This window comes from Taudactylus pleione, unplaced genomic scaffold, assembly GCF_031769625.1.
Source record: "Taudactylus pleione unplaced genomic scaffold, aTauple2 ptg000086l, whole genome shotgun sequence".
NCBI lineage: Eukaryota > Metazoa > Chordata > Amphibia > Anura > Myobatrachidae > Taudactylus > Taudactylus pleione.
Window position 1 is genome coordinate 32866236 of NW_028284488.1, and position 12049 is coordinate 32878284.

Consider the following 12049-nt stretch of genomic DNA (forward strand, 5'->3'; position numbering starts at 1 on the left):
AAGTAAAAACCTTTTCAACTTTCTGGTGTTGACATGTTAAATGTTGACATCATGAACATGTCAATATTTTAACCATGTTGATCTGTTTGAATGTCAACATATTGGTTGTCAACCTAAAGTCCATGTCGACATTCAGAACCTGTTGACATTCTTTTGTTGACATTCTGAATGCCTGCCTTCTGACCGCGTACCCACATGAATATAGTCCTTGCTAAGTACATGTGTGTATCACAGTAAACTTTGAGACTCAGCCCATAATGTGAAAAGAAAAACTGCTAAATTGAGTTATAGAATCACATCATATTACAAAGTATCTGGAGGAATGCATTAATAAATTGTACTTTTACAAGCCAAATATGGGTTTTAAAAGAATAGAAGATTGACAAGTATCAAATATTTTCATACATTCCATGTGTCTGAGCACAAGCGCATATTTTTAATCCTCTGCTGTTTTTTTTTTCTGAATTTGAAGGACATAGATGGCGTTACATGTACAACAGACATTACAGATATGCCAATCCTGAAGGTAAGGCCTTTGTTCTTAGTATCACTGCATGACCAGAGGTTCTGATACCTTAAGGCTACCACACATACTTCTCTATACTGGATAATATCAAGCTTCCTGGCCCACACAAGCCAATAGTGATCATCTTCCTGCATGGGTTTATCAATAGGCCTGTTAATTATCCAATTGATTTCCATTGTCTTTTTACCAGACATCTTTTTTTATTGGGCCAATGGTGGTGTAGTGTGTGTGGCCAGCATTACATGTAGTTTCTAAAATAGTACATTTGTACATAGTAAGCAGGAAGTGGGAAGTTTTTATTCATGGCAGGATTACAAACAGGTAATGGTGTAGTGTTTGATTGTGCATTACTACTTATGTGTTTCTGTGCGTTTGTAAAACATGGCTAATGTGATGTGTAACTAGTTATAAAAAGAGTAATGCAAAGAAGTAATTTTGTATTTTAAACACTGAGACTAAGTGGGGAATTCAATACTTTTGCACACCTGATCGTGCCATATTCCCCAGGACAATTCAATTGTTGCCTTTTTTGCACATGTTGCGCCCATATAGACCGGGTTTAGCCGTGTACAGCTAAAGTCCTGGTTTGGGTGCCAAAAACCAGGACTAATCGCTAATTTGTCCTCGCCACCTTAGTAGGCTGTGATCAGAAATCATGCTATTGCATCCTTTGGCAGGAACAATTGAATAGCTACCGTCAGGCGAGCAATACTGCAGCAGGTGGACAAAATGTAACACCCCCCCCCCCCCCCCCATATTCAAGAGTTGCTCATATTATATTGTTAATATTAGTCATTTTACCGACACATGATTTTTCGTTCTTTTAGCCCTACCCTAAACCTAACCCTAACCATCAACAAAGAAACATATATTGACATTTGAGTCAACATGTTAATTGTCAACATTCTGAATGTGTTGACATTTTAACTATGTAGACGTAAATACATATCTACATATTGATTATTAATCTAATGACTATGTCAACCTTCTGGATACCCTAGCTGCACCATGCTTTGCCCAGCTGCATGGATTATTAAATAGGAATAAATCTCTGCCAAAAGCCGGTGGTTGTGCCCGATTTAGTGCTTCTTCCATTGATTTAAAGAAAAAAGGCATAAGTCCTTTAAATTGTACCAGTCATAAAGTCTTACGGTTTAATCTCAAAGAAAGCAGAGCAAAGTCTTCCAGTTCAGCCTCACAATGGAGGAAGAGTCCATTACAAGACACTGTAATCGAGGGAATTTTTTAGATCACTTGCTCACATGGAGTCCCTATACTGATTATAGATACAGATACCCTAAAATACACTATTTAAATTGTTTTGGAGCCAGGTCTTATCCTGTTTATCATATAATGTATCATGTTTGTCTCCTGAACAGATAGGAACATTTAAAGGCATTTGGGAAAAGTTTCATTCTGAGCTAGAATACATGAAACATGCCCAGCAAAAATTTATTTACAGTAACAATTTGCAAAGAAGGGATTGGTGCAAACTGATTTCTCAGGTGGTAAGAAATGCTTCATTATACCACTACTACTTAAAAAAGCAAAGACCACTTTAAACTGTTAGTAATTTTTCCAATCTCATTACAGGATAACAATGAGAAGAGAAATTATGTTTATCATCGTAATATACTTGAGAATGCAAAGAGGTGAGTTAATGCCTGCACGTCTTGATCATTTGTAATATATCTGTAATCAGGGGTGCCAATAAAAATATTGGGCATGGTTTTTAGATGGGCATGTACGTGGTGTGGCCATACCCCATCCTAAATATTATCTGCAAGTGCAGTGCTTTAGAGTGGTGTGGCCACAACTGCCTTTACTTAGTTCCGCCCTGAGCATTATTTGGCTGGGGGGACTTATTATTCGTCCTCCCTGACCCACACTCCGCTGTTCTCTGCATATGGGGGATGGGTAATGCCCCATGCTCTTGGGGGCAATACAAACGTTTGGTGGTGGGCTTTATTAGCACTGGGATTTTCATCTGGATGTGTAGTGCCCCACAGAAATAAAATTGGAATGGGGGGATTTGAAATAGTTAGAAAATAATGCTGGTCACTGAGGGAGGGAGATGTGTGCAAAAACAGGGATCTATTACATTTAAGGTGGAGGGGGTTACTCAAATGGTGATCTATTACCACTAGTGGGGAAGTAATGCTAATGGAAAGCAATTGCACCTTGGGGAGGCTATGCCCAATGGGGATGGGAGGTAGTTTTACAAGGGGGCCTATGGACACGGGTGGTGCAAGACAAAGAGAGACAAAAAACAAACAAACAATTTCTGACCAGTTTTGGGTCGGGGGAGAAATTATCAGTTTAGTAGTTAAGCTTTGACCCAGGAGAAGCAGTTGCAATATCTAGGCCACACCTTCCTGTCATCCCCAACTATACTGTGACTGGCTGGTTAGTTTTTATATTGGCTGGGATGGCACAGCTCGTTTTATACCTTAAACCCAAAAAAGGATATAGCGTCCCTTGGGTTGGGTGTATTTTTAAGTATGTATGCTCAATGAATTTGTCATAAATTAACCTCTAGATTAAGAACAAATATTGCTGTATAGGGAAGGATGAGCACCTTAGATTCCTAATCCCCATCCCATACAAAAAAATCTTCTATGAAACGCTTAAAAAGGACCAGGTTTGCGCCGAATCTGCCCTTCCCAACTGAGCCGCTCCTCCAAGTGGCCTATATCGAGGTTAGTTTATTTTAGCTGTTTACAAAGACATATTCAAGTTACAGTTAAATAATAAATAAGGTTTTAAAGTGCAGACTATTACCTTTTATAAGGCTATTCACATCCAAATTAGAGGAAAGGCTTAGGCATTACAGCTGTTTAATATGTAGTCCCCTTGTGTTCAAGGGACCAAATGTAAATGGACAGTTGACCCAAAAGCTGCTTCATGGACAGTGGGGGCTATTCCTTAGTTATTTCTTAATCAAATCCAGACATATTTCCTGTTTAATTGATAGTGTGGCATTTGCATTTGGAGCTATTGCTGTAAATCTACAACATGTGGTCAGAATAGCTCTCGGTTCAAGTGAAACAAGCCATCCTTAGGCTGCAAAAACTAAACGAATCCATCGGAGAGAGTAGTAGTAGTGGCCAAATCAACAGTTTTTTACATTCTGAGAAAAAAAGAATGCACTGGTGAGCTCGGCAACTCAAAAAGGTATGACATCCATGGAAGACAACAGTGGTGAAGGATCCTTTCTGTGGTAAAGAAAAATCCCTTCACAACATCCAGCCAAGTGGAGAAAACTCCAGGAGGCAGGCATGTCAAGTCTACCGTAAGGAGAAGACTTCACAAATGCAAATACGGGGTTTACCACAAGGTGCAAACCATTCATAAGCCTCAAGAATAAAAAAAAGCAGATTAGACTTTGCCAAATAAAAACATCTAAAAAATCCAGCCCAGTTCTGGAACAGCTTTCTTTCAACAGATGAATCTAAGATAAACCTGTACCAGAATGATGGGAAGAAAAAAGTATGGAGAAGGCTTGGTATGGCTCATGATCTGAAGCGTAACACATCAGCTGTAATACATGGTGTAGGCAGTGTTAGGGAACGGGCATGCATGGCTTCCAATGGCACTGGGTCACTAGGGTTTATTGATGATGTAACAGAAGACAGAAGCAGCCAGATTGATTCTGAAATGTATAGGGATATACTGCTCAGGTTCAGCCAAATTCAGCAAAGTTGATTGGTCAGAGCCTGACAGTACACATGGACAATATTTTTGTTCAAAAACTTGAATTAAAGCTGAAAGTCTGCACTTTTATTGCATTTCCATTGTGGTAGCGTACAGAGCCAAAATTATGAAAATTGTCAGTGTCCAAATATATATATATGGACTTAACTGTATATTCCAATAGAATCCTTTTCAAAAGCACTCCTACTTCCCTAATTTTAACGTGAGCCCTCAAATGTAATTGACATAGCTTTATATTTTCATGTGTGCAAAGTTATAAACTGAATAAAAATATATACGTCATGTGACATTTCTTTTTGCTATGCTCATATCTCTGCAGGCATTGCCACCAAATGACTAGACTTGCTGTACATGTTATAATTGTTTTTAAATTAAGAATGATTTTTTTTGTATGAAGCTGCTTTTGATTTTGAAACCATAAAATAGGCTAATTTTATATTCACAGATCAATAATTTTGTGTGTATATGTGTCTGTATATATATATATATATATGTGTGTGTGTGTGTATATATATATATATATATATATATATATATATAATTATTATTTTTTTTATTTTTTTTTGTGTCATATATTATCTATATCTTCTTTTTCTTTCAGGGTTCTTTTAAACATGAGCACAAAGAGATATGGTAAATAGTGCAATCAAAATCACGATTTTTGTAAAAGTATGTCCGACATCCCATGTCACTGGCTTGTATCAATGAATATATTGCCATGTAATTAGCAGTGTATGCTGCTGCTGCATAGTTTCTTTGGTCTCCCTTAAGGCCCCCATACATGGTGCGATTTGCAAACGATCCCATCTCGTTTATGATTTTCCTTGAACTCCTGAACTCTCCCAGTCAAACGCTATTGTGCCCACAAAGGGAACGATTGTACAAACAACCAAATGATATAGATGGGTCATAAATGATAGCAGATTGTAAACGATATATCGTGGGTTGCAAACAACCTCACGATGCTGGAATTTAAATAATGGGAGGAAAAGTGACAAATATCGTCCGAAACAATGTGTGCCAAATCGTGAAAGATATGTCGATATCTTTCTGCAGGTTTAATTGATCAGTGACGGCTATGATCGGCGGTCCCCGCGCATCAGATTCGTATTCATCCCCCCCACACAGCATTTTTTACACGATTGGGCGTTCCAATTGATTGAAAACGGCCAAATCGTGTAAAAAAAAAAAAAAAAATCATGTATGGGGCCTATTACTTGTTTACATGTCGCATACAATCAGATAAATATTTGAGACAATAGAATAATACAGCAGTGTTCGTTCCACTCTAAAACACTTCATCTCTGCAGCTTCCGGGCAACCAAAATTGGTATAGTCTTTAAAGTAATAAAATTCTTCTTGCTGCAGTTTTTTTTATATTTTTATTTAATATTTATTACTATTTATGATTTTTTTTCTATTCAATCCCGCTGTTAAATTACTGACAGTGACAGCAGCAGTGGGGCAGAAATTGGAAACTAAATGACAATTGCAGAACTCTTATCTTTTCTTGCAATTACATATTAAAATGCAATATTAAAACTATCTTCTTAAAACTGTTATATTGCAATAATTGTCCTGGTGGAATGAAATACACAGAGGAACAAAACTCCCTTATTATTTTTACTTGGTGGTGTGTTCGAGCACCGTATCCAGAGCAAAGTATAACCCTGTAAATTAACACATTTTCAGAGAGTCTTATAGAAAAGGTACATGACTATCTCATAGTGATGACTTTCCGTAAAGCTAAGCCATAGCTGGGCTATAGTATGTACAGTAGCAAGACCCCTGCATGTTTGCAGTAACTGATCTAGGTAATGACTATTGTGGAATTTTTCTTTGACGAGTGGTATATGCAAGTGAGACCAAGTTCACAGCCTTATAGGTGTTATGTAGACTGTTTACTCAGGATACAGTTAAAATGCTGACAGTGGGGATTCCGGTGGTCAGAATGCCGCCACCGGAATCCTGACACCTGTCAGAATCCTAGTGCTGGCATCCCGACTGCTGGAGTCCCGAAGGTAATTAGCGTGTTGGGGGGAGGATCATTCGTTAGCCACTAGGGGGAGGGTTAGGTTTAGGGTGCAGGCAGGGGGAGGTTAGGGTCAGGCACCAGGAATGGAGAGAGGTAGGGTTAGGATACAGACACAGTATCTGTATTCTAACCGCTGTCATCCTGTACCCATCCTGTTTACTCTATATAGTTCATTAATTATAACACTGATGAAGATTTGTGATAAGTTTTCAGCTTTCACCACTGTATAAAATATGTTCATTCTGGAGGGCTGTGCTTTATATATATCTTTGTTGCTTTCTCCAGACGAAAGAATAGTACCTTTAAACCAAGAAGACGATTATGAACAGAAAGAGCTTATGGGTCTGGTACGTATACATTACAGCAAAGTAGCCATATGGAAATTGGCATTGGTTACAGAGGCAATGTAAGTTGGGATCATTTCAGAAGATATTGGAGTATTAGTTTTTCAGAATAAGCACAGACCACAGGCTCAGTATCCGATCAGTCCCTGTTGAAATTCATCCATTTCTAAAATGAGCTTACTGTTTGCATGGACCATAGAAAATGTACCTTATTCACTAGTGTCACATTTCTGGCACAAATTGCTCAAACTAATTGTAATGCATACAGTATATCAATAATTTTTTTCATATACATGCAATACACTTTAGTGACACATAAAGAATGCAAAAATGATGACACCCTAAAACATTAGCTTATACTGAAAAAAAAAAAATTAAATATGGTTTTGGTGGGGAACACCATCTTTTAATAGAGGGGATAAAGGAAAAAAAAAAAAAAAAAAAAACATTTTTGGGAAGGGTTAGGAAGCCACATTACATTCTCGCATATACACCAACAGCTGTATTTGTTGTGATAGGGCAGTCATGAGGAGGTCTTCTCCCTCTTGACCACCAATAAATCTTTGCCAACCTTTCATTTAGCGATGAGTGACACCTCAGACAATAAATGTGGGACTCACAATGTCTCCATCCTATAGGCAAACTGTACCTTTAGCTATGATCTTACTTAATGGTGGCGGTAGGGTTTTTTTTCCAATATTGGGCTATTGAACTTTTAGCAGCTATCAATATTTGACCCAATAGATAATGGTGTTATTTCAGGATATCAGTAGGGTATATTTGGGGAAAAACTATTAGTGGGGAAGGTTGTATTCTCTAACTTATAAAGATCAGTTGAACACCTCATACCATAACTGTTGGACCCATTTACAACTCAATATATATGGATGATATCCTCCTGAGCTGTACACTTCCTCCACCATTGTTTAGATTGTGAAGGTCACATCTTATGGAGCATAATTGGGATAAGATACAATCGATTTAATAGTTTAAATAGTAGTTTAGTATGGTTACAACATTTAGACATGTGGTGTGCATCAGTGCTTACAGTGGTTCTAGAGAAGTGATGGAACTCACAACCCCCGGCGCTTTGTCAAAAAAGGGACTGCATGTACCGGAAAAAAGGGGCATATTCTCAAAAGAAAGTGGTGTGGTCACACAATAGTATTCCCAATTCAAATTATGCCACACAGCACAATATTCACATTACACTTCACATAGTACCCCTGATTCACATTACACCACAAAGTGTCCCTTATTCAAGTTATGACACACAGCAGTACCCCTTTTACACAATGTTCATATTGTGCCCCTTATACACACAATGCCCACAGTGGTGGTGCCCCTTAGGCAGTGCCCACAGTGGTGGTGCCCCTTAGGCAGTGCCCACAGTGGTGGTGCCCCTTAGGCAGTGCCCACAGTGGTGGTGGCCCCTTAGGCAGTGCCCACAGTGGTGGTGGCCCCTTAGGCAGTGCCCACAGTGGTGGTGGCCCCTTAGGCAGTGCCCACAGTGGTGGTGGCCCCTTAGGCAGTGCCCACAGTGGTGGTGGTCCCTGTGGCGGTGGCCCCTGTGGCGGTGCCCCCAATAGTAATGCCCCCAGTAATAGTGCCACGCACACACTCACAAAAAAAACCAAAAACGTATACTTATACCTTAAGCTCTGCTCCTGCATCCGGTCTGCCTGGCTGCTCTGACTTCTCTCCCATAGTGCCCGTGGGGTGAGCCGGAAGTCGGAACTCAGGAGGGAGCTCCTGCTGAGGAGAAGCCGGGCGCCTGCTGTTAACAAAATCTCAGCGTGCGCCCGACAAATGGAGCCTCCCTGAGGTGGGCCGGAGGAGGCAGAACTGGTTCAGTCTCCAAATAGAAGTGACGGAACACAGTTCCGCCCAGTTCTGGCCCACTTTAGCCCCTGGTATGCATTTAGATTGTCTCCCATTGTTTAAATGTAAGTGTGGGTTAAATCTCTGCTTCCCATTGTATTTGGGTTTTTGATTTGTCGCCTGGCTAGCTTTATTGTATGAAAGTACCAAAACCCAATTAGACCCTTAATATTGCCTTTAGACAGCCTAGACATTAAATCTAGCATAGTTGTTATTCAATGGTGTATACGTAAAGTATTTGCTTGAGAGTAAATTGTTCTGAGCCTGCAGTAGGTCAAATGGGATAACTGTATTTCCGTTCATCATATTTGCAATCTGAAAAGTCCCTCTTTAACACCGTAGGTTGAGATTAATATAGGAGATCAGCCTAGAGAGTGCTAATAGTGAGAGTTTTGTAATTACTAGTAACCCCTTGTTTACCGACACCAGTTTATCCAAAGTGTTAAGGCAGTCGAGGATAGTTTGTGGGAAATAATATGCAGAAGGGCGTGTTTGACATGGGGTCCATAAAAGATCTTGTTTTGGGGTACTTAGATATCAAAGCTTTTTCTAAATCAACCCATGGTTTTATGCAGGGTGGGTTCAACCAGTCGCTTAGTTGGGCTACCAGGCAAGCAACCTCGTAATCTGGTAGACTAGGGACAGCCACTCCTCCTTGATTTTTGAACTTAATCTTAAGTAGACCAGACTCGGAGGTTTACTTTGCCATATACTGTATATTTTGAAATCGTTTTATGTGGCATTCTTAAATGTCTAGGCATCATAGATCCTAGTTCCTCCTACACTGGATGCTCACGTAACTCATTTAATTAAGAGTTCCACATTGCCCATTCCATCTGCAGCCTTTCTTAATGACGCTACTGATAAGAGATTAGAAACTTGTTTGAAATCAGTGTTTTCTTTTTCTGGGGCGATTTAACGGTCGGCTATGGCAATAGCCTGGGTAGCCAAGGCCATGGAGGAGTGGATGACTGCATTAGAGACTATGCCAGATCTTATGAAAGAACAATTCTTATCTCTCTTATGCGGGAGGCAGCATCTTACGCAGGTGATGCAGCAGTAGACGCAGGAATTATGGCGTCTAGGGCATCGGCAACTTCGGTTGTAGCTCGTAGAGCTCTCTGGTTAAGATCCCGGAAAGCAGATATGAGTTCCAAGAAAGCTTTGGAATCCCTGCCTTTTCCTGGTAAGAGACTGTTTGGTCCAGAATTGGATAATATAGTGGCTACGGTGGCAGCGGCAGAGTCTGCTGGGTTGTCATCAACAGCCACTTACAAAGAGACAGTCTTCCTTTCGGCCGCAGGGGAAAGTTAAGGGACAGTAATTTTCCAGGCTGTCGAATTCCCGCAGAACAACCAAGCCACAACAAGGAAGAAAGTCTTGGTGTGCAAGACGTCCGGCTTGACAGCTGGGCGACAAACCCTCTGACTGATGGGGCAGCCCTCCTCCTGGGGGACCTCATGGTGGAGGCCGGCTTCTTCAGTTTTGCGACACCTGGCATCAAACAACAGATGCCTGGGTCAGAGAAGTGGTTTCTTAGGGCTGTGCAATCACCTTCCGACGACACCCGCCTCGAAAGTTTTTTTGCACACGTCCCCCATCAAACTCTTGTCAAGGCCCTGGCCCCCCAGGAAGCCATCCAGACTCTGCTGAATTCAGGGGTAATTATTCAGCAGGTTCCCTTTGCTCAACAGGAAAGCAGATATTACACAAATCTGTTATTGATTCAGAAACCAAATGGGTCTCATCGCCCAATCCTGAATGTAAAGCATCTCAACAGATTTATTTATGTATCCAAATTCCATATGGAAACTCTATGGTCAATTGTGTTGACAATGGAACCTGGGGATTTTATGGTCTCCCTGGACATACAGGACGCATACCTGCACGTGCCTATAGCACTATCCCATCAGAGGTTCCTACGGTTTGCTGTTCGTCAGCAACATTACCAGTTTCAGGCTCTACCCTTTGGTCTGTTCACAGCTCCTCGGATGTTTTACCAAGATAATGGCGGTCATAACAGCTCATCTTAGATGACAAGGGATCAGAATACTACCATACTTGGATGACCACCTGATACTGGCACAATCTCAGGAGGTTTTGCTTCATCATCTCCGGCTGACAGTCATCACTTTTTCCAACTCTGTGAATGATACATCTGGGAGCACTCCTGGATTTTTAGGTGCAGAGGATCTTTATACCAGTAGAAAAGACTTCAGCTCTACATTTGCGGGTGGGCAAATTGCTCCACAATCAAAGATTATCAGTCCACTCAGCAATGCAGGTCCTGGGATCCATAGTTTCCACCTTCGACATGGTGGAATATGCTCAGCTCCACTCCAGGCCCTTACAACTATTTATTCTGTCTCATTGGTACGGTCAGTATCAGTGGATAGTCTCAGATGATCAGTCTCTCCTCAGAGGTTCGGCTCTCCCTAGCATGGTGGCTTCAGATGGCTCTTCTGAACAAGGGTTGCCTACTGTGGATTCCAAGGTGGGTACTCCTCACCACGGACGCCAGTCTTCGAGGATGGGGAGTGGTGACAAATGGTCGCACTTTGCAGGGAAGGTGGCCGTCTCTGGAAAGTCCCCTGCCCATAAATATCTTAGAAGTCCGGGCAATATATTTAGGGTGTTGGGTTTAGCATGAGACCTCCTTCACGGCAGGCCTGTTCAGATCCAGTCCGACAATGTGACCGCGGTAGCCTACCTCAATCATCAGGTAGGCACGCGGAGTTGAACAGCCATGCGGGAAATGGCAAACATTCTGACTTGGGCAGAATGTCATCTTTCGGCAATATTAATTCCAGGAGTCCTCAACTGGGAAGCAGACTTCCTCAGTCTTCAGGACATACATGCCGGAGAATGGGCTCTCCATCCGGATGTCTTCCAGCTCCTAGTGGACAAGTGCGGACTGCCAGAAGGGGATCTCATGGTACATTTACAAAGTTCCCAAGTACGGGTTCAGAACAAGAGACCCCTCAGCTGCCTTCGTGGATGCGGTGGGGTGGGATTTCAGGTTAGCTTACCTGTTCCCTCCAATCTCTCTTCTGTCAAGAGTTCTCAGAAATTCAAGCAAGAAGGTGGCAGGGTGATTCTAACAGCTCCGGCTTGGCCCAGGCGCCATTGGTTAACCGGCCTGACATGTCTCTCTATAGACACTCCACTCACACTGCCCCTACGGCCGCATCTGCTAGTGCAGGATCCTTGCCTACATCCGGACCTACCTAGTCTGTCTTTGACGGCTTGGACTTTAGTCTTCCGTATTAAGAGCCAAAGTGTTCACCGACTCAGTGATTCATACGATGCTTGCGGCAAGGAAACCCTCCTCTTCCCGCATCTATTACAGGATTTGACATTCCTTTTTTCAGTAGTGTTCCCTCAGAAGAGTTAATACTAAGGTTTTTAGGGTTTCTCGTGTTCTGGCTTTTCTCCAGGCGGGATTGGACCTTGGTCTCCGCCTTGCCAGGTTTCTGCGCTGTCAGTTTGGTTTCAGCGTAGAATTGCTCCCTTGCCGTATGTTAGAACATTTTTTCGGGGTGTTCTCTA

At 41.6% G+C, this 12049-nt stretch overlaps 1 protein-coding gene across 3 annotated transcripts in view; it reads left to right on the plus strand.

The window, feature by feature from the left end:
* Window positions 1–12049, plus strand: part of GSAP (gamma-secretase activating protein) — a 195551-nt gene that overhangs the window by 147689 nt on the left and 35813 nt on the right. For all 3 annotated transcript variants that reach the window (XR_015877836.1, XM_088468827.1, XM_088468828.1), the window contains 5 exons: window positions 473–526; window positions 1906–2034; window positions 2120–2178; window positions 4842–4873; window positions 6561–6622. Coding sequence is in view for 2 of the 3 variants with exons in the window: in XM_088468827.1 (XP_088324953.1) it covers window positions 473–526; window positions 1906–2034; window positions 2120–2178; window positions 4842–4873; window positions 6561–6622 (336 nt within the window). In the remaining variant the exon portion in view is untranslated. The remainder of the gene's footprint in view (window positions 1–472; window positions 527–1905; window positions 2035–2119; window positions 2179–4841; window positions 4874–6560; window positions 6623–12049) is intronic.